This window comes from Alosa sapidissima, chromosome 15 (genome assembly GCF_018492685.1).
Source record: "Alosa sapidissima isolate fAloSap1 chromosome 15, fAloSap1.pri, whole genome shotgun sequence".
In the NCBI taxonomy this organism is placed as follows: domain Eukaryota; kingdom Metazoa; phylum Chordata; class Actinopteri; order Clupeiformes; family Clupeidae; genus Alosa; species Alosa sapidissima.
In genome coordinates this window covers 8,908,390-8,932,361 of record NC_055971.1, presented here as the reverse complement: position 1 = coordinate 8,932,361, position 23,972 = coordinate 8,908,390, and the positions used below count along the sequence as shown (strand labels likewise).

The 23,972-nt window shown below is 42.3% G+C and overlaps 2 protein-coding genes across 3 annotated transcripts in view; one reads left to right on the top strand and one right to left on the bottom strand.

The window, feature by feature from the left end:
- brip1 (BRCA1 interacting helicase 1) overlaps positions 1-2,805 on the top strand; it is a 76,154-nt gene extending 73,349 nt beyond the window's left edge. For both annotated transcript variants that reach the window (XR_006022728.1, XM_042062854.1), the window contains one exon: positions 19-2,805. The gene's annotated coding sequence lies outside the window, so the exon portion shown is untranslated. The remainder of the gene's footprint in view (positions 1-18) is intronic.
- Positions 2,697-22,574, bottom strand: tbx4 (T-box transcription factor 4). The gene is made up of 9 exons (XM_042062855.1): positions 22,309-22,574; positions 17,867-18,012; positions 17,064-17,158; positions 10,438-10,557; positions 8,417-8,564; positions 5,217-5,369; positions 4,826-4,914; positions 4,467-4,702; positions 2,697-3,358 (listed from the first exon to the last, which is right to left on the bottom strand). Exons 2-9 carry the CDS (start codon positions 18,008-18,010, stop codon positions 2,697-2,699), a joined length of 1,647 nt encoding a protein of 548 aa, XP_041918789.1. The 5' UTR covers positions 18,011-18,012; positions 22,309-22,574.
- Between the last annotated feature and the right edge of the window lie 1,398 nt (positions 22,575-23,972).

The following is a 23,972-nucleotide window of genomic DNA, read 5'->3' as shown; positions in this document are numbered from 1 at the left end:
AGCTCCTATCAAACTAAGGGCCCACCACCGTAATCTGTCAAGGGGATTGGAGTTTCTAGGGGCCTGTGCACAGAGCCATCTGCTTCAACTCCTCGCCAGCTCATCTGCCGGCTCAAGCTCCCCAAAGTTCCCGTTGATTTGCTAGAGCAGTAGGCACTTCCTACACTACAGAGACCCCAGTCCCTCGAATGGCTTAGTGGAGAGGCAGGAGTGCCGACAAGATCCAGGACAGGCAGGCGGCCGTAACTCACTGCCCTAATGACTGTGGTCTGTAGGTCGGCGAGAGGAGGGAAAACCCTGCTCCTCAAGACATCATCGCACCCTACACTTTTTAAAAGTCACGCTTGCCGAGGCTGGAAGAAACTCTCAGGAGAATTAGCCATTTGAGATGCAGCTCCACATAAATCACCCACAAAAGACGTGTCTGGGCCTCCCACCTCCTCAGGATCTCTGGACCCCCACTAACTATATTACCCCACCTTCCCCAGATCTCTAGACCTCCACCAACTGTTCATTCCCATGCTAGCCAGTGCTAGTGTCCTGACCACAGTCGCATGATTGCTCTTTCTGATTTAAACCATGCATCTTTTTGAATTACTACTTCCAACATATTCTGTTAATTTGCCATGGCTTCCCAGCCAAAGTATCAGATTTACTGTTAATCCAAAAACCCGCTTAAGGATTTAAATGGTCTTGACAAACGTGGACATTTTTTTATACTGTTAATACAGATATTTAGGTACCATTTTGTGTTGTGACAGATGACACAGGTGTTGTTAGATTGCTAAACAACACCTGCAGTGAGGTTAAGTAGAGTCATGCATACACATAAACACATCCATAGAGAGCCAGAAAGTGAGAAAGAAAGAAAGAAATCTGTCCTAAGCAGATTTCCAAATGATAGATCAGCGATGTATGTGAAGTTCAGCCAACACCCAGCCCTGAGACTGAGCAGCCTTGCAAGGGTACTAATGAACCCTAATGATTTCCCCCTGTTCCCTACAGACTTTGTCCAGCATACCCTTTAAAGACAAAACCCCATCCAGGAGAACTGAGAACTGGGAGGCCAAAAATACAATTTATTCAACAAATGTGTGCAAAAAAACACTGAAATATTCAAAGAAAGTAATCCCATACACATTGGGTCAAAAGACTGCCATGTATTTCTTTTTCTTTCTTCTCCCCAAAATCCTTAATGTTTTCAAGGCTAGTGCAGACTTTACTTCATTTTGTCTGCTACACTCTCAGGACTTGCTTTGTGGCTTTCTGCTGGCTGGATCTGATCCAACTCAGTCGTTTGGATCAGGGATTTGAGCAGAGCTCTCTGTTCTGTTCTGTTCTGCTCAGTTCTGTTCGGCTCTCCTTGTGGCTTAAGAGTGGCCCCTATGCCCCCATCTGGTTGAAAAGGGTTTCTCTGATGTCCCTCGCTCTGAAGCCCATAGCTCTGGACTGCGTCAGAGTGAGCCCAGGATGCAGATCAGATGGGTCCACTCCAGCTTCATCCAACTCCGAAAAGAGTGAGAGAGAGAAAGAGAGGAGACACCTACGGTCCACTTCGGACATTCCAGGAGAATGACTGTAGACTGTTTTTAGTTAGTGCCAACCTTTGCCAGAACAGACCCAGTTCAGTTTCTCCTTTAAGTTGTTCCTGCTTACAGTCTAAGCCACAAATAACTACAGTTTGCTTCCAGTCTTTCCACTGGGTTATTCTTACAAAAACTGCACAGGTCACTTTAGTAGCTGGATTCTTTCTAGGTCAAAGAAAAATCTAAACTTAAAGCACAGATTTTGCATAAATACACTGTTGGTGAGGCCTTGAAGTCAACATGAGTCCAGAGAAGCTGTGAAAATTAACACAAAACAGTCTCTGTAACCTTGAATCCCTATACATTGAGGGTTGCTTATATAATCTAAAACTATTATCTAATAATATTACAATTATTTATGAACTGCTGATGAATCTTTCATAATGATTATCTGCTTGTAAATAATTTTGTTATTTCTTTTAGTGCAACATAAGGTACTGCATAAGGAAAACTTCAAATCAAGTATCAAATTTTACAGTTGAGCCAGGACATCAAATCCTAGTCTCACCACTAGGACACCACTGTTACCTAAAATGGCACTTATGTTTGCACCTGCATAAACCAACCAGCTTATTCAGTCCACTCAAATCCTTCAATCAATATTTCACATACATAAAATATAAATTCACGTGTATATAATATAGGCCAGACAAATGGATATGTTTTAGACTGTAGACGTTTTCAATCACAGCATGTCAAGAGCATAATTTGTACATGTTGTGCTTGTGTTTTTTTTTTTTTTTTCTGAGTTGGCAAAAAGACCATGAACCTTACACTGCTTATTTTGAAGATATCGTGCTTTGCACGATTTGCACAATGTCCTTATCCTCTTCATAAAATATTGTTAGTGTCATAAACCTGCTGAAATAAATATTTCATTCGCACAAACCACAGACCAAGCAAACACTGCATGGATTGGATGACTCCCACTCACTAACTATGGCTTCAGTGTGCAATTCAGCACCGGCGCTATGGCTGTCTAAGATCGTAATCTCAATTGCAAATGCTTCTAGGGGCAGCACCAAGGTAGGACACAGAGGTACACCCACACATCTTGATAGGTAAGGCGACCATGTGCTGAATTGTTCCTCTGTGCGCACAGGTGCCTCTTTAGCTTTCAGTCCAGTGAGCTCCTACCCCAGTCAGTCCCATTTGATATTGATAGGCCGAGTCACGTGCGGAGGGGCTTTGGGCTGCGAAGCCAGAAAAATCCCTGTGGGTCCGGAGAGGTGAGTCCGGTTTCCGGTGGTGGTACAGGGAAGCGTGGCCCACCCGATCTCGAGAGCTCGTCCCAGGCGGGGAGGAGGAAGAGGATGAGGATGAGTAGGAAGGCCCCGGGGGCAGAGCACGCTGTGTACCAAAGACCAGGTCGGGGGGCGCGGGTTGCGGGCGCTGCATGGAGGGCGAATGGTGCGGCACCACTGGGGCCGTGCTGGTGAAGTGGGCCGCGAAGGGCTGGTAGGGCACGGCGTCCACCGTCTGCACGCTGTAGCGTGGGTACGGCTGCACCGATGCCCACATGTTGCAGTTTAGCGAAGGCGGTGGCAAGTCCTCCCCACCTGCCGATCCAGGCCCTGGGCCCGCCTCTCCCTCCACTCCCCCATACATACAGGCCTCTCTGGAGCTCAGCGCCTCCCCGCAGTAGGGATGTGACAGCAGGGGCGGCTCGTAGGACGAGGAGGGCCGGAAGTAGTGCTCCTCCGATACCCCCTGGGGTGTGGTCTCCAGATAAGGCCGCTTGCAACCCAGGTCCAAGTGCCTGCCGCTGTTATCTGTGAGAAATGGAAATCATGTTACTAAAAGAGAGCTAACTGAGCCAAAACAATCTGTGTTGGACAATACTAAATGTTCCACTTATGGACAGATTTCCTATGAGTTATGTGTTAAGCAATGGCTAACTGACTACTGGTACAGTAGTTGCCCAAGCTACACTTTGTCAGTCTTTGCAGTTGGCTTAAAACCAGCTTCCCACAAACTAACTAATGTATAGCATACTTATTTAGCTCTGTAACCCAGTAGCCACAAGCCAGTCGCACCAATACAAGGGTCTGTGTTGTCCAATTCAACGTAGGGTAAACCACACAAAGTATTTCTAGAAGGTGGTAATCTCTTATTGTGTGCTATGGACAGTGTCCAGACCTGATTCTTCCAGCATTGTTCTGTGTTTATTTTGTGATGTCAAAATATCTGTATTTAGAATATTACCACTGAGCTTGTATTTGGTATGGATATTATGGTATGTGCTTCAGGAAATATGGTCACAAAGTAGACAATTAAGAAGAGAATGTCTTATTTGGACTTGCATAATAAAAACCTTTACAGGCAGATGCCCTGTGAAGTAAAAGCTATCTTTATGACCAAGAACATAAAACTCTTTGTCAAACAATCTGCATAATACATAACCATAACCATAATTTCTATTCATCAGAAGCTACAACGAAGCCTTTTGATGTGATTCTGAAAGCTGGTTATGATGTATTCAAATTCAAAATACTTGTTGCTCTGGAAAATAAAAACAATATTGAGATGCTCCTTTGAAATTTCATCAGGGGTAATTATTTTATTTTTTGTGGTTACAAGTCATCTTCATGTTCTTCTAGTCCAACATGTTCAGAATGTGTTTTTATGGTTTAAAGTGCAGTCTGTGAATAATATGAGAATAATTTATGTAACAACCACTAACTTTGATTTTCTGCTCCATATTCTATGCTTCATTTATGCTGCAAAAGTGCAGTAGCCCAATAAATGCAACAGTCCCCGTTTTAACTTAACAAGAGGGTTTTGCTGGTGCAGAAGCCTTAGTATATCTTCCAATTGGTTAACCAAAACTAAGACCCGAATATAAGAAACCTAAGGCCTGCTAGCTGGTTTGCTCTTTACCTCTGTGCTTGAAGCAGTGGTAGAGCAGACTGGGTTCCCGGCTGGAGGGGAAGTGGTTGCCAAGGGGCTCTTGGGCATCGGCACTGGACAGAGGGACACCGCCCTCATACTGGTAGTGGGACAGGACCTGTGGATGGCCTCCTAGCATCCCCGCACCCAGTTTCCCCGTGAGGTGACCGTGTGAGGATATGAGTCTCTGGCGCACCATGCTCTTGGAAATCACTGGGTAGTCCTTCCTGGCAAGGGAGAAAGGGGGCGAATGGAAGTGGGAGACGATTAAGGCCAAACATGAGCAGTTTGTTTATTTGGGCCTGGCCAAGACTCTGTTTGGTGGGAAGAACATGGTGTTGGCCACTTACCCCTGCAATCTGGACACACGCAGATCCCCCTCATCGCTGCCTCGAAAGCCCTTGGCGAACGGGTTGTTTTCGATCTTCAGCTGGGTAATCTGTCAAGAGAATCAAGCATGTGATGTCTGAACCGCTAAAGGGATTCAGTCCAGTAAATTGCACATATCACGCCCATATTTGGGTTTCCATAATTGAAAGCATGCAGCACATTCGGCATGTGTCGTAAGTAAGGCTTTGCATTTCGTGCAGTACTGGCACGCCATCTCTTGCGGTTTAAGATCAGTATGCCAGAACTCATTAAGACAGGAAGTTGGATTTTTTTTTGTGCCACATATGAATCATAGTGACCATTTGCAACATTACCGATGGGGACCCATGGCCTAAAAATTGACCAGAATACCTTGTGGTTCTGGTAGGATGTCACAGAGATGAAGGAGGTCTCGTGGAAGACGTGAGTGCAGTACGCCGTGTTCTTGGAGCCGAAGGCGTTGTTTTCGTCCGCCTTGACGATGTGCAACCTGGGCTGGTACTTGTGCATGGAGTTGAGAATGATCTGTGGGCAAACAGGACCAGACGCATTCAGCTGGAGCCCAAAGACACCTTCTACACCTCACTGTGAAAGAGAGCCTGTGCTAACGTGTTTGTGCTCAGTCTTTTTTTAATCCATCACGTTGACCCCCAGATTCTGTTGCCAAATGGTGTCACTGCCTGGGTTTGAATAGCTCCACAGTGTAAACCTAGTGGTCAGTTTTTCCACATATTACGGTGTAGGTATTTTACCATAACAAGTTATGACTCTAAAGCCTACAATTCTTGGCCAAATGTAGTAAATCTGTATGGCGTATTGAATCAATTCCTTGTTTGCTAAATGTCACAATCCATACTGTTCAAGTGTATGAAACACACTGCAGAATAGTCTCTATATCTGGATCTGGTAGACCTGTGTTTTGTACGTGGATAAGTCTTTAAACAGATGGAGAGTCCTCTTATTTTAAATGTAAAGAGTACATTGATTTAAATTAAATGACATTTCATTTATAATCAATGTACTCTTTACATTTAAAATAAGACATATAATACATGGAGTAGTTTATGTTTGGTGCACTACTAGGTCTTCAGGGTGCTCGGAGCTGCCTTGTGTTTGCAGCTCACTGGAGCGTTAGGCCAGGGTCATCCCCAGCACAGTTCTGTCAGGGGCAATGAACATCAGGCCCCCCTCCACTCTCCTCTCCTCGATAGAGCCTCTCTCCGCCCCCTCTCCATCCACATGGAGCCGGCTCCTCGGCTGGAGAGTGCACTCTCCCCTCAGAGTCAGGAGTGACAAGACACAGAGGGCACGGGCAGGTTAACACAGAGGGCAGGCCAGCCCAGCGCTACGTCAGGGGCAGACAGGAGCCAGGGCGGGGAGGTGGGGGTTTTGAGAGGGTCTGGGTCAGCTAGGCGGGCTGGACTGGAGACACACATGTGACCTTTTGTCTGCTTGTCTGGCATCTTTGAGGTAATATTTATGGGCCAGGTGATACCAAAGCAGACAGACTAATTGTATTGATCAGGAAGCTTCTGGACGACAAGGAGGTAACACAGACGCTGCCTTTGATCTGCTTTCGTTCTTTGGCACTCTTGATTCTTCAATTTTGCTCTGATCTGAGATCAGCACCAGCGGCTTCATTAAACAGCAAGGCACTACCCCCACTTGCACTAATTCACCCTTATCTGCCCGTCCTGCGTGTGGGACAGACCAGCCCTACTCAGCCCAGCACATTAAGCTCATAAAGGAGAAGTTGAGGGTGTGGAGTATCAGCGCTGTCATCAGGCCAACAGTAGCAAAGGAGGCTGAGATCAGAGATAATATTTTTACTGCTGACGATGTGCAGAGGGCCAGTCTGGATGCCTGGAATTAAAAGGGCTTGACGTCACCCTCTTCAAACTCCACGTGGTTTGAGGCATTTAGATCCAGTTTATTTTAGGCTTGTTTATTGAAAAAAAGTTGGCTAGAGTTTAAAATATTTATTTTTGTATGTGCAATTAAAACACAAAAATACCAATTAAAAAGTCATCACAAATATTCAAATGTTCCACACAAAAAAATGTGCCAAGTTGGTTTTTCATTAAAATGAACTTGAATGAAACTTTTGATTGGAAAATGCCAAACTGCCAAAACTACAGCCTCTGCATAAGACCTCTAAAAGTAAGACACTAGTGGAACTCTGACTGCACTGTTGGCTCTGGTCAGCATGCTGCGTGTTCACATGCATGTGCCTGTGCTTTAGCTGCCCCCACCAGTGAGCCCACTGTGCGGCTGGTGTTGGCTGTAAAGGCTTTGCCGTGGTGTCCTTGGTGCCGTGGTGTGGAGCACCCGGCGGAGGCCCTGGCGCCCCTGCTGGTGTGGGCGTCAGCCTGGCTTAGCCGGCCCCGCTCCGGCCTCATTACTCGCCCTTATCACGTCGCAGGCGCTCGACTGATCCTGACAGGCGGACCCCGCGCTGATCCGACAGGTTATGAACCTAATGAGCTCCCCCTGACGGGATGACTTCAGACAAGCAATCCCAGAGTCCCTCTGGGCGGCACTGCCACGGTCGCACTCTTCACCTCTGTTAACCGAGTGCTCCCTCTCTTTCTCCCTCTGCTGTCTCTCCCTCTTCTTCCCAGCTTGCTGTTCCAGATTGTCTTTAAAATACTTTGTAATTTCTTGGAAGGGACTATCTCAGTATATATATTCCATGTACCGGTATGTCTGTGGTTAAATAGACTGTATATTCCATTTCAATACACATCAAGTCAGATCAATACAATGTGCCTGTATTTGAAAACTACTAGTAAATATCTGTTAATCTGATATTAACATGATCTATAAAAAATATTTCAAAGAAAAAGCCTCATACTTGTTTTGTAGTAAAAAAGTGGCTGAAATGGATTTCAACTTGTTAGCACCCATTTTCACTTGCAATTCAAGTTATCCTCTTGACTGCCTCTTGAAATCTTGCTAAGGTTGAGTGCAGCCATTGTTTCTAACCACGCAAGGCGCTATAACATACGGATATGGGCATTCCGTAAAGCTGTGGATTCATATTCCCAACGCCACACACACAGGGCAACATCCAGGGGGTCAAGGCTTGTGAACAGACATGCATGCCAGCAAACCACTTAGAAGTCATTAAGCGTTTAATCTCTCAATAAAAGTATTTTACAACAAAACCTTTTTGCCCATTATTCAAAAGTATTTTTGAACAAAGCCAGTTGGCTGTGCGACAGCACCTTGTGCTCTCTGCAACAACTTGACAAGACTTTGAAAATGGCAACTGATTTTTATTATCACAAAAGTTACATTTACATAGAAGATTATTGAACATTATTGCAAAATGTAGTTTTGTTTCTAAAGATAAATTATTCAAAATAAGCTAATAGGTTTGAACTCATTTCACCTGAGCGCCTCTGAGACTTGACTGGCAAACATGTCTGCCATTGGAAATCAAGTATGGGAATGTGAATATGCACACTCCTTCCCAAGCATGCACAGCAGAATAACGTCCAGAATGCATCTCAAACCACTCATCCGTCCACATTCACTGGAGCAGATGAATGGCTTGTGTAGTCACTCACGTGGCCAAAAGGGTCCAGGTGGTTGTTGGTAAGTTTCATCTTCTGGAAGGAAACCAGCTGTCGCATCCAGTGAGCGCCAGTGGCTGGGGAGTCCGGGTGTACGTACAGCCGTCCAGGCATGGCCGGCTCAGCTTTTCCTGCCACCATCCTGGACAGAGAGAGAAAGAGAGGAGGTGAGAGTCCTGGTGACTTAAGCACAGCGTAGCTCCAACAACAACCACTCAAGACACCATGGCTGCAGCTGTCGGATTCAGGGCCAGGGAATCAATGTCGACCACTGCCACGTCATGTCCGAACCAAGTACTACTTCTCATGGTCACGCAACAACCATCAATTTCTCTGCTTGAGAGGGTGGTTTTTATACACATCATATGGATACTGATGGCATATACAGATTGTGTACATTTTTTCCCAGTCGCACTATAAGAATAGCTCCTTCTGTGGCGAAGGGGCTGTGGCTGCTTTGAACGTAACATCACGGCTAATTATGTGCCTCCAAGGTGTTGCTGAGAAACTCCAGGCCCCTTGCTGGCAATGGCAAAAATTCCACGCCATCCCACAGATCTTGGGGGAGAAAAAATGGCCATAAAATACCAGTCTACTATAAGAAATGAAGGGATTATTTTCATTTAACTGAGGATTTTGTTGCCATCACATTTTTGTTTTGTTTTGTAGTCTGCACTGGAAAAAGTATGCCTCTTCAGGTTTTTATTTTTTTTTTCACTGACTGCCCGCGCAGCATCGGCGCACACAGTGCCCGTCTCGTGTGATGTAGCTTGCGGTGAACGGTCACGGAGAGGACAACGCGGATCACCCAGCTGTTGTAAGCCCATTGGTTTTGACAGGCCGCTTGCCAGTATCCGTGAATAATTAACTGTGTGCTAATGACAATCCACAGCTAGCATAGCAAAGGGTTGTTTTGTGGCTGTCGTGGGAGGAGAGAAGCTGGGCTAATAAACACGAAGAGAAAAGCTTCATTGATTAGACAAGCCTGGGCTGAAAGACAGTTTTCCCAACTCTGGCACTCAGAAAATGATATATTCATCTTTTTCCCAGTACTTTACAGTGATTTATTCCACTTTTCACTTTGAGTTATCTATACTGTTTTTTTTTTCATTCTTAGTTGTCTGGATTTGACAGCAACCAGTCCCTAATGTTGAATAACAAAGAGCAAATTAGTGGAGACTTATGCCTATGCTCCTACCACTGACAGTGAATAGCTGTGGGAATGGGAATGGCTGTGCGTGAGAATGAATAAACTTACACGACATCACATTACAATGCACAGGGTAAAAACACTGCACAAACATAATGAAGTCACAGTCTCTCTCTCTCTATCGCTCTCTCTCACTCTGTGTGTGTGAGAGAGAGACAGCCATAGCCAATTGTGAGGCCATGTGCCTACAGGGACGGGCCAGCATCACCACTGATGGAGCCAGCCTAGCATTAGCCGTGCCGCCAGTCCCCAGCCAGCTCAAGCAAAAACTAGCTGTGAGCGATAAACGTCCTTCTCGACTGCACTGCTGAGACTTAGTCATCCCAAACATAGATCATCACTTTCATATGTTACTGTTAATGTGATGGAGCGGCGTAGGACTTACAACCCTCACATGCATGTTGTACAGTGCACAGGGTAAAATCATTACTTTTCTTACAGGTATGTGTTGGTATGCTTATGTACATCATACATACCTTAAACAACAAGTAGAAATGTGGACAAATACAAGCCATTACAAACAGCAATGCATGCTTAAGTTGCATGATTCCACGCAACTCTTTTTTTATGACTGTTCCCCCACACCTCTCATTCCACAAATTCCACACACACATCACTCACATGCTCACCACAGCCAGAAACTTATAGAGAGGTAGGGCTCTGTCACACAAATGGAGCCTCAATCTAGAGTTTGAGGCTCTACTCCAACCCATCACACCTACAAGATGATGGCAGGTGTTTCCCTAAAATGAGTAATGTTGCCACTTGGTGTTTATAAAAAAAAAATGAAATGTCCCATACTTACCATTTGTTATCGCAGAATTTGTAGCGGTGGTCATCTGCGGGAACAATGTCAGCAAGGAGGATGTACTTTGTTTTTGGGTTCATGCCAGTGACCTTCACCTTGTAGCTGGGGAACATCCTCCTAAGGGACATAAAGTAGCGTTAATACTGTACTGTATATGTCAAGAACTTGGAGCTGTCTCCATATAAGAGTCAATGTGATTTCTTCTAACCGAACCTTTTAGTGTGCACATTTCTTTCTTTATGATAAACCAATTTAACTCCCAATGACATCAGTAAATTCTTTATATTTGTTGTTTACATGTTCTTGACATATATCGAACGCTTCTTTTTTTTTACAACTTAACAAGTGCATTAAAACTAATGTCCATAATGTGTCATCCTCCATCCAACTAAGTAATGAAGATCAGACTTCTAGGTTGAGGTGTCCAGTCAACAGCTTGGACAATGCCATTAAGACAGGATAAGACCTTCTTTAAAGGTCTTACTAGAGGTTTTAGCAGGTCTCAAGTGTACAGACATTGCAGGAAGTGTTTTCTGCAAGCAGATGAGCCTGCGATTAGCGGTGAGATAGCAGCTCAACCTGTCCTCGTACACAGATAAGCCTCTTGAAGACAGCACAGGTCACATCATGGAATCTCCAGGTCCGAATTCCCCAAGGACATGAGTTATTCCAGAGGACTACTGGCACAGGGTTCTACTGTACTCCTAAACATCACTGTAGATGAGATCCTGCTTTGTAAGACCGAAACAAAAATTATACTTCAACCGAACGATAAATATATAAATGAAAAGCAGGCTGTATCCACTGTCTTCTCAAGCAACCCCATGTACAGCGTGGAGTACTGCTTCTTGCCTGGTACTAATTTGCTTGTAGGCAGGCATATATTTTTAGGGATAGACTCGGCTCTGTAAAATGTGGGAATGCCGATTTTTGCTCCTCTGCAAGAAAGCCTAGGATGACAGACATAGTATGCTAATATAGCAGACACGCTCGTAAAATACATCAATGGGGCTACCTTCGGTAACCTCTTCCCGAAAGCGGCTCTACTCTTCTTTTTTCGTCCCATCTGCGTCAAAGTAAGTTGCAAAGCGAACCTGCCCTAATAAACTGTAAGTGCTTTTTAATGGCAGAAAGAATGCATAACGATTTATACAGCCAACTCATCATAGTCTCCTGGGGCATTCCATTACAGCACACTGCTTTATCTGCTGGTGCCTTTGCCAATGGGCTGTATTTACAGAATATAGCTGTAGACAAAGGATATACAAGGTTGATGATCAACCATGACTGTATTTGAAAGTGCCCATCTTCAAAGGGATTTTGTTAGGAAATAGGCATGCGAAGGGCACCCGAGGTAAGTTACACCTAATGCTGTGAGAGATTGGGGATTGCCAAAGGGGAAGGTAATCTCTATGTCTGTCCAACGTCTGAAATCCAATCATGGTGCGACGATGCTCACACAGACACACTATAATCTGCAGAGAGCACAGGAAACAGGCCTCGCCGCTCAGCCTGACGCTAGCACACTGTTAGCGTGACAACAGCTACCTCCTCAGATCTTACATGACAGCGGTCGGGATACAGTATCCACAGCTGCATTCTCCATTTGTTGCATTCGGAAAAGCCAGATTGTTAAAATAAAGTATGTATGTTAAATCCCTGGATTTGGACGGTGGTCAGCTGGAGAAAAGGACTGGAAACTCAACATCTAATATCATGCATACAACCCCAAATCAGAAAAAGTTGGGATGTTGTGTAAAATGCAAATAAAAACACAATTTGATAATATACAAGCCTTGTAAACCCATATTTAGCAGCAAAAAGGACATGAACATATTAAATGTTGAAAATGAAAATTATGACTATTTCATGGAAAATATATGATCATTTTGAATTTCATTCCAGCAACATGTTTCAAAAAATGTTGGGACAGGGAATGTTTACCACTGTGCTGCTTCACCTCTTCATTTAACAAAATTCTATATAGGATTTCAGTTGCTCAACAGTATGAGGTATTCTTAATCATGTTTTTCATTCCATGATGCACCTAATTTGACAGGTCTGACTGCAGACAGGCCATTTTAGCACCTGGACTCTTCCTCTATGGAGAAATACTTAAATATGTGCAGAATTCATTTTGGCATTGTTTTTCTGAAATATTCAAGGTCTTCCCTGGGGAAAAAAGCATTGCCTGGATGGCAGTATGTTGCTCAAAACCTGTATACATCATTAAGAATTCAAGATGCCCATGCTGTAAGCACTAATGTATAACATTCAAAATGTTAGTTCAAAATGCAGCAGCTAGATTATTAAGTGGCTCTAAGAAACATGAGCATATAACTCCTGTGTTGGCTAAGCTGCACTGGTTACCTGCACAGAGTTCATTTTAAAATTTTACTTTTTGTCTTCAAAGCCCTCAGTGGTTTGCCACCTAGTTATATAAGTGACCTACTAATTCCGTACAGCGCTCCGAGATCACTTTAGGTCTTCATCTCAGAATCTTCTCTGTATCCCCAAAACACGCCTTAAAACCAAGGGTGATAGAGCCTTCTCTGTTGTTGCCCCCCAACTCTGGAATAGTCTACCTGTACATATTAAGTCCTCTCCAACCATTGACTGCTTTAAGTCTAACTTAAAGACTTTCATTTTCTTTAAGCTTTTAATCTACCTTAATACCCCCCCCCCACACACACACACACACACACTCTTTATTCTTTATTTTATTTTTAAATAATTTGTTTACTATTTTAATTATTTATTTATTCTGCCCCATGTTATATTATTATTGTTGTTGTACCATTGTCATTGTTTTATGTTTATTTGTAAGCACTTTGGTTCAACTCAGTTGTTTTTAAATGTGCTATAGAAATAAAGTTGACTTGACTTAATGTACCTCCACACCGTCATAGAGGTTGGGTTTCGAACTGAGCACTAAAACTAGTTGGATACTTGGATAGGCCCTCTCCTCTTTAGCCCAGATAAGTCCATGATTTCCAAAAATAATTGCAAATGTTGGTTGGTCTAACCACAGGACCTTTTTCCTCATTCCCTCAGTCCATTTTAAACAAGCTCAGGCCCAGATGAAGACGATGGTATTTCTGTATCATGTCTAAATACAATTTTACTTGTTGCTTGGTAAAGTTTACACTGGCATTTCTGAATTGAGTATCATACTATACTTATAGACAATGGTTATCAGAGGTTTTCCTGAGCCCATACAATGATTTTTTTTTACAGAAATAGGTCTGGTTTTAATGCAGTGCCATCAATATGTACTGTAGATGATCAACTCCCCAAATACTTCACAATTTCATGTGAAGAAGCATTAAAATGACACTGTTTCATCATTTGTCCACACAGGTTTACAGAGTGATGAATACCCCTACATCTTTACTTCTAAGAGACTGCCTCTCTGGGATGCTTTTTTTTCATACCCCTTTTTATTAGTTGTGAAACATTCCTCATTTTGTTTTCATTGCACAACTTTTCCAGCATTTTGTTACCCCCATCCCAACTTTTTTTTAAACGTGTTGGTATCAAATTCAAAATGAACATAAATTTTCCATGAAATAGTCAAATATGTAATTTTAAACATTTGATATGTTGTCTGTGTCCTTTTGGCAACTAAATATGAGTTTACGAAATTTGCAGATTATTACATTCTGTTTTTATTTCAATTTTACAAAACACTTGAGCTATTATATCACTGTTGGATACGACCAAAATGTCCCACATGCTCTTCAGAATTCTTATTTAACATTCTCGCTTTAGTGGAGGCCCAAACAGACTTTGAGACACTAACTCTTTTTAAAAGAGTTTTTGTCCCCTCTGCCATTGCTGCACTCATCAAATTGATGTAGAGACCCAGTATCACCTGTGTCTCTTATGTTCAGTATGTTTATCCAACTATACACTGTACATTATTAATCTCTATTTTATACACAACATTACTCTACCTGCACTTGGTATTTAATGCTTCTGGTTGGATGTCAACTGCATTTCATTGGCTCTGTACCTGTACTCTGCTAAATGACAATAAAGTTGCATCTAATCTAATGTTACGGGCTGTGTTGTGACTATCTGTATATTATATACATCATGTGAAGTGTATGTTCTTGTGCACATCGGGAACGTGTTGTATGTGATGTGATGTTGTGCCTACCTTATCTTTTTGCAATGGAGCATGTCCTAATATGTGAAAAAATTATTTTCCCTTGGGACAATAAAGACCTATCTATCTACCGCAGAGCTTTGTTTAAATAAATAAAAAATAATGACGATGACAACTACACAGAGGAAGAGGCATGAAACTATTCTCTTACAGCACGAAGGAATGCCTATTTTCCATGCGAAGTCCGCCACTGCACTTAGTGCTATCCCTACTAGATCACATGGCATGTCTAATAGGGTCTCTTAGTGGCTCCGCCATCCTGACGCTTCCACTCGTAGGTAGCTCGCTCAGGAAGCAGCCAAAGCGGCAGCCTGGAAGACTTTTCTTCCCTGCACAGTCAAGCCACTTCTATTTGGTTTACAATAAAGACCTATAGAGAGATACCATTTTTCAGATTGAAATATCATATTTAGAAAGTATGTGGCTGTGCTGCTATCTTGTTTTATTATTTATTTTTTACTCTCTTCACTCAAGGACTTTTTTTTAGCATAAATAAATGAATCCACGGGTGGTGGTGTGTGTCAGTTTTTGTTCACATCAGCAAACAGAGGGGATAGACTGGAGAATGAGAAATAGGAACGTCATATCACTGTTGGTGTACACACACACACACAGCACCAGCTGTTTCTCTTAGTTCTCCCCCATCGCCCCTGTGATTCATCCTGTCCGAGCGGAGCGGAGCCCCCCCAGCCCAGCGCCGGGCAGATCAAACGGCCGCGGCCGGATGATGGAGCTCCAGGAGCCTGGGAGACGCCGCCAATGCCAGGCGCCATGCTGCACTCGTCACGAACGCCACTGCTGAGGCCAGGCCTCACCGCCCGCCCGCCTGCCTGCCCCGGCCACGGAGAAAAAGAAGAAGCACCAGGATCAGAGGACCAGAGAGGAGGCAGCGGGCAACGGAGGGAGTCCCCACAGCCTCCCATATATACCGTAAACAAGGCAGTCAGCCTCCATCATAACACACATACATACACACACACACACACACAGTCCACTCCACTCACCCCCACCACCACACACCCTCCCCCAGCACCCTCCATTCCAACGTGCCACCCTAGAGGTACTGCGTGCACTCTCTCTGAACCTCTGACTGACACATTTCTATTCTACACAGCGTGACCCATTTTTCCCCTCTACAGTCAGCCTGCGCCGAAAAACGCAGAACCTTACATGGTAACTCACCGCCCAAGGACATGTTCTATCAACTTGCTTTTCCATATTATTCTTACGTTTTTTTTTTTCTACACGTGATTTTACAAACCAGACATTGGTTTTTACAAGCAAGCTTGCATATATAAAAACAAATTTACAAGGAAATATTATCAATTACCAATTTTGTTTTTATTCTCATAAAAAAATAAATCTCTATTTTATTATTTACTGTTCCAGTTACTGTTGATCGTGCATGTTTTCTGCTCTGGTAAATCCTTAAACTCCAAAAACAGTCCCACTTCTGTTTGCCACTGGGAAGAGAATAACAAGCGGCCGCCAATAAGGCCCACGTTATATACACGGTGTAGACATGGTGCAGTCAGCATGGAAACCTGACTCCATGGAGCTGAGCTCTGACGAATACATCATCTTCCATTTTCATAGGAGCGGCCATGATGGCAACCCGCTGAGTTTTTGACAAATTGATAGCTGGATGGACCGCATATTAATATCCATACTTATGTCATGCAAAATACTTTGGAAAGAGATCTTTTTTTAAGGGGGGAGGGGGGCGTTCCACAGTTCAGATTGACATGAGCAACTTAAAAAACGGAAACATGGCACAGCGGTCTGAAACATGGCTAACGTATGCCGAGGAAGTGGCCTGTTCTACTGCTTAGAAGCAGCTAAGCGCGATCTCCCCTTTTCCCTGTGCAGCTGTGCAGCAGAGCGCTTTCCTTTGGCGCTTCAAAGGCACGAGAGATGCCTCGACGCACTTTATCAGTCGACAGGGAGAAGAACCCATCTCTCACGGCGCTGCGGCGTTAGAAGAAAAATGGCAGTGACCTTTTTACATTGTGCGCAGGGAGGGAGAGCTTAGAGAACGGGTGAGCCCAGGCTGGCAGAATGGACTGACTCATCTTCTGTTTAATGTCCAGGGGTCCCGGTCCTAATCTGCGGGCCGCATTAAATCTCACACACCGGGCAGCCGTTTGTGTTTCCAATTAAATATTCATCGCGGCAGGAATTCAAACCCCACTCGTCAGTGCGCAGGAGGACAGACTACCTCAGGCATATTACCAACAATGTAGCAATAAGTCTAAAGCAGATATTATAATTGCTGTCAGTGCTACCGCTGATGGGCTTGCTGAGAGAAACTACTCGTGGTGATGGATATATTCGACACAAATGGCCATGGCTGGAGATTCTGTGCTACTGCTTGCGATGGTGTGAGTTTCACATGAGGCGCTGCCGGAAAGCACACGATCTGCCACACAAGACACACTTTGGCCTGACTCACCTCCCAGCTTTAGTTATGATCATCTCGGTTCCTGCCTCGTGGAACCGTTTCCACAGTTCTCTTTCATGGAGGACCACCTTGATGTTCTCTATGCTCTGGTAGCACAGTGACAGAAAAACAAAAAGTTGTGAATTTTTGAACAGCATAGTAGGTTTTGGTCATCTGTTTCAGCCATTTATTTTCAGTACTTTTCCCTGGCTAAGACAGAAGCAGATGACAGACATAGATGAATTGCATTTGTTATTTCATCATATCATCCAGACTGGAAACTAAACTACAACAATTCTAAGAGGGAACTCAAAGTTTTGTTGAGCAATGGGGTTGGTTCTGACAATATGTCAATAGCAGTTTACTTAAAGCTGGTGCTTACAAATACATTTTATAAATGTGCTCATAACGCTTTATAACATGTTAATAACATATTATGTTTGACGTATGTCTTCATAACTGTCACAACTGAATATTCATAATAGGTCAAAAATAAATGTTATAACATAAAAGTATAATGCTTTAAATATAAGGTAAAACAAGGCATTAAGACATTTGTTTTGCAAAATCATAACATTACTTGTTTATAACATGTTTGTAAAGCTTACAAGGATACTGTGCTTACAAGGATACCCAAACATTTTATTTATTAAATCTTAAATCTATGTAGGACAAAGCAACATAATACAATACTATAATGACCATTTTACATACTGTTTCATCTATGAATTACACTGCTATAGTGCAAGGTAACATTTTCATAATGTATTATTTAAGGCTTCTAGCAGCCTTGGGACACACGCTGTGTTTGTTACCTGATCAGGCTCACTGTTGCTGGGGATGCTGGGAGTTGTAGGCAGACCCATGTGTGAGGAGTCAGTGGTGAGCTCCGGAAGCCCACTTGGCTGAGCTGCATTCACAGCCTCATCCGTCACAGCTGAGGCCTTCTCCTGGAGCATCTCTGCAAACATTACAGCAGAGGAAGTAGATTGGGAACCAAATAGAATGTTCAAGCATTGTTTTTGTTCATTGTTGAAAGGGTCTATAGGAGCATTACATAAAGACATTACACACAGGAGCATTACATAGAGACATTACACACAGGAGCATTACATAGAGACATTACACACAGGAGCATTGCATAGAGACATTACACACAGGATCATTACATAGAGACATTACCTACAGGAGCATTAGAGACATTACCTACAGGAGCATTAGAGACATTACACACAGGAGCATTACATAGAAACATTACACACAGACATTACAAGCTCACAAACATCTACCTACGTCAAATCTGAGCAGATCTGACAATCAAGAATTTAATTGTTAAAAAAAACAGCACAGACTATTGTACTGATTCACTGCCATAGTGGTCTACTGTTAACTCTTGTACGTCTTCTAAATCATGTTGCAAGGGATTGAATTATTTCAATAATCTTATCAGCAAATCTATTTAAGCACTTAAAATCAGTTATTTCATAATGTCTATAGCTGTTCACCCAATGTGTTGAAAAGAAGGAACATTATCATCTATTTCAAAAAATCTATATACAACAGCAGAATTATGTTTGTATATTATGAGAGCAGTCCCCAACCAAAGGCACAAGGAATTTAACATAGTCTCCAGAGTATGACTGACACATACAGGTGCTCTGAAATATTACTTGGGAAAAAAGTTAATAATAACAAATCACATCATTCTATTAATTGTAAGTACAAGGATAGCAAATAGGGTCAGATTAGCATCATGCTATTCATTTCAAAATAACACTCCTGAAAACACATAGTATGAGTATCTCTCAAAGATAACTTAGGGGGAAAGCTCTCTAAAGAGAATTTTGTTCTGGTTCGTATCAGGAGAGCATTTCAGAAAATTACGAATGACTATGGTTGAGTATGATTATTAAAAGTCAAACAATTATTTGATACTTATTTAATATCATGCATAAGATATAATAAATAATATGTGAACTGATCTTTGTGAATGTCTCCTACTTCACATATGCTATACAATGCTGAAAGCTTTGCAAAATATTAATTCATACAAGTGGCATGAATTCAAATCAATACTCTAGTACTTCCAAGAAATCACAGCACAAGTATTTCCAAAAAATATGCTAAAACATGCCTGTCGTTATCCTTTATCATGCTGTGTATTTGTTGTTTTAAAAATACAACATTTTGGACATAGCATAATGTGATCATTTTTTAAATAAAATCTCAGTGTCATTAGCCTTTTTTCTTTCGGTGTTACATACTAGCTTTTATAAATTGTTTACAAATACCAGAGACTTTCCCTAACAATAGCATTAGAGGGATGTTACCAAACAGGAAAGACTTCGGCCTATGAGGATGTCATGATAAATGTGTGTATTTGCATGTTTTCTCGATTAAAAGATGTCCCATGTGGTGCACATATGTTGGAAGCGAAATACGGCTGATATGACAGAGGGGACTATTGAATTGAGATTTATATTTAAATTCCTCTAGGTGTGGAGGACTGAGGCAACCACTCTCTGCACATAAAATCCATAAATATACAAATAATGAGTTGCCGACAAGCACATTTAATGTGACCTATAATATTGTTTACAACCCTGCATAGTACAAAATTTCGCCAAGTTTTTGCTATACAGACAAAACCGAGGCTAAATCTTTACCACTGCCAAATTGCGTCTTCTTTTTTTATATAGGCTGTTTTTAAAAAGTCTTGGAAGTTTATATCAGTTGCCTGTCTTGATGGTGATGGTTATGCAGAAGTGAGGGCCACTTTAGGTTTTATAATTGTTACCCTTTCTCATATTTCTCAGACAGATAAGAATTATTACATGAGGTAAACATTTTTTGAAGTAAAGCTCATGGATCGTAAACATACCATGACCTCCAAATTCAAGGGATTCCCATCCATTTGTTTGAACGAATTGTTTCATTAAATATTTAGACTACCAACATTACTGCACCCCGGTTTTATGTAACAAGGCTAAACAGTGGGGCTTCCATTAAGCGAGGTCACCACTGAAGCCCCTCTCTCACGGTTCTCCTTGCCTCTCTCGTTCTAGCCCTCTCCCTTCCCTTCTCTCTCTCTCTCTCTCTCTCTCTCTCTGTCTCACTCTCTCTCTCTTTCTCATCGCATGAAAAAGGTGTGGGAGGCCAAGGCCAGAGAGACCTCGGTCTGCATGTTGTGCTGCCTCAGACACCCACAAAACAACACTGTGGTGGACTCCCACGTACAACTAGAGCTGACTGTATTTTCCAGCATGTGCCCAGTTATGTCCTAATCTCGTGGCGCGTAAACAACGTGAGTGCACACTCTTGAGATAAAAGGCGGCGCGCGGCATTCCATGTAAACTCACGCAGACATTTGCAAAAGCCTAATAAAGATAAGAGCTGACAGCTACAGTGAGGCTGTTGCAGATCAGCCATGGGCTTCTCCAGTCGAAAATGTGCCTTTCACTTACTCTGTTTAACTAAGCACAGTGAGCGAGTGCTGTGTTTATATCTATGTCACTCTGGACATATAATCCGCTAAACTATGCATGGCAGACACTAGTCTTTGCACACTGCTCTTGGGGTGGGGGGGGACTATAGTCTATGCCTATGTCCTCAGATGCCAAAAGATGACCATACATTGAGACAGTGAGTTCTCGAAGATGATTAAATAATGATTTGGGTAAAGATAACAGTGGGCATGGCTCTGAAACTCAACATGGAAGACACACAGCCTATAGTGTGTTTACTTTCAGGAAGCTGGAGCACATGGCTGGCTAGTAATTGACAGGGACAATGGATACATTTCAGTCCTCTCCTCTCTTCTCCCATTTGGGCTTTCGCTGGCTAAAATGTGCAGGTATGATGCATGTTATTGAGACAGCTATCATAAATTTCACCCTGATCGGCCATTTTGTGTGGCGTCTGGTTATGCATGTGATGCTCTTGCAGAAACGGAGGCCCCGGATGTCCAACCAGACTGAATGTCAGGCTTCACCTCTGAAGTGAGTAAAGGAAACTTTGCTATTAGGTCTTCGCTGCGGCCATTACTGTGTGCCTTTAGAACTGCACAAGGCCATCCGCTCTCTAAGCTAGTCTAAATCCCCTACTCTACGATGACTTTCAGGAATAATGTATTACATTAAGACACAAACACTGGACTAGCCATGTTTCATTTCCTTTACAAAACAGCAACAAATGAATCCCTAAATGGTGCTTTCCCTGGTTCATTAATCCGCATTACATGCTAGTCTTGTACACATCAAAATACTTTTAGGGAATTGTAGTCTAGTATTATACCCCTTACACCAGATTATGTCTTAAAAAGCTACCTGCGTCTCTTGCTATTCAGTCTCTAAGAACAGATGGTATGTTTTGAATCGGTGGAATGGGCCTGCATTGTTAATTAGGCCTATTTTAGAAATGCTTAGTTTTTGGAATATGAGTATTTCATTAATGAACTCTATGTGCATTTGCCAGAGACCTGTCTTACATCTTTAGATTAGAAAAAAACAGTATGGCTCTTCATATTATTTCATAATCAACGAATATTGCTACTACTTCATATTGCAACCTCAATAAGGCTATGAAGTTCGAAAAAACAAGCTCAACTTTCAAAATTGTATAACATTAGTAGACTATTTTTTAGGTTATTTACCATAGAATGATTCTATATTTCTTTGGTTCTTCAAATAGCTAAAAATGCAACATAATGTTTTAAATAAAGGTGAAATAGACATAAAAAAATATACATGAAAATAAATAACATTGCCAGATTGAATCCATTGAACTATGTTTGAATTGAATATACATTTGGCATTTAATAAGGCTAAACAGCGTGTTGTGTTTATGCATAGAAAATAAATGACAGTTTTAAACAACATAATTCAGACAGCAACGAAAAAAATACAGAGGTTCTAACCAACTGCATTAGCTCATTGACCGTGACCTTTCAAAGTGGTTTGTTGAAAGCACGCTGGACGTATACACAGAAACTCTATATCGATACATCACTTTTAGCAACCTAAAGAATATTCTACGTCAAACACTAGTTGTTAACAGGATGGCTGATGTTAAAGTGAATATAGCTCTGACCTAGGCTTCTACTAATACGTTAATTAAATTGAGAGTGATAAGATAAACTTTCCCCTTAATCGCATTAACACACAGCTTGTTATCTTACGCACCGAATACGCGTGACCTCGTTTAGACCTAAAAAGCAGTCCAATTCCATTCAAGGCGAAGAGTATATTTTTAAAGTTACCTCATGAAATATTATGTGCGGAAATCCTCCATATCTTTCCCAACGACAATATTCTATCCTTACCCAGGTTAGGGCAGGAAGTTACGTTCCAGTGCGTCGTACGTCGCTAGGGCGCTGTTGGTTTGCTCTGCATCTTCTGATGATAGATTTGTTTATCTGTGCACTATAACGGTACTTCGGCGATCTCCGGTTACGCATGAACTCCTTTACGCATGAACTGTCGTGTTAACTCTGGCGTAGATCTGATGACGAGGGAGAACAATACTCTGCTGGGTCCTCCTCAGTGTGAGCCGAGGAAACACACAGCGTAATGTTTTCTAAGAAACGCAAAAAAGAGAGAATCTGTTCAACCCCTTGATTTGTTCAAACACCAGTACGCATTACTTGGCTCATTCCACCAAGCGCCCTCCTTCCTTTCCTTTCTCATCTTCTTGCTGACGTTGCTCTCGAGCAAAACACCTACACAGTTCGATGCACAGACGACCTTCTACCAGCCCCAATACCAACGAGAGATTCTCATCTCGTATGGAGAGCTAATATTAATAGTAGCGCAACGTCTGACACACATTCGGTCCCATGTGCTCCCTCGGCCAAATACCTCGTGGCAGAGGCTACATCTCGAACCCGCAGTGTATCAGAAAGTGCTTGTCAGTAAATTAATATAGGCTATTTTGTGTTTCTGAGTAGATTATATTTTGAATTGTTCCAGTTCTCCCTAAGATGTGAACAATTATACAATATTTGACATATTTCCATTTTTACGTTTTGATTTCTCAACTCATGTTTCATCATTGTATTTACCTCTTATGAAAATGGTGTCGTCTTCACCATCTGCGTTGAGTCCTATGGAATAATGTGACAATTCCCCCATTTCTTATTTCCGTCAGTTGCATGGCCATATGAGTCTTCCTTGTGTATATAGCATGTGGTTGTTTTTGAGGGGTCAAGCGGAATTGTGTTTAAACTCCTCTACATTTTCCCTGAAATATGGTTGCGGTTTTGCAGTAAATGGGTCGAAGCGTGAGGCTGAAAGACCTATAAATCACCTGAAGAATTTGGAGGGCCGGTGGGGCTTTGACTTATATCTGCTGGTGACATGACCAAATGAACGGTAACAGCCTAAACGTCTTTTTAGTAACCGTTTGTCATCCACGGTGTTTTTGCAGCCATTTCTCAATCATATTTGTTACATGTTTTCTGGCACCTAATCGGGATACTCCGGGGTGTGATGGAAGGCCATCCATTACAACAGGCCTCGGAGCATTAACTGGCCTGACAGTAGTGGCCTACCCAGTGCATCACGACAGCGTGTTTGTGACTACCGATTTTAAGGGTGACAGACAGGTTTTGGGTTCGAACTGTTGACACTTTCAGCATATGTCGGCAGATTTAAGAATATCAGAATCAATATAAACTTGTCCCACGAGAAGTTGACATAAAAAACACACTTTATTTATACTTTTGAATCTCTATGTTGTATGTATTAGTTATGAGTTAAGAGTGTTTTGTTTTTATGTAACTACATAGAAGACTAGACTAGGCTACTTCTCATGTAGTTTGGCATTTGATGTAGGATATCCTTTGAAACACTAAACGAATTTAGTAGAGACATTATTATTATTATTATTATTATTATTATCTATTTGAATTACTTATTGAATGCT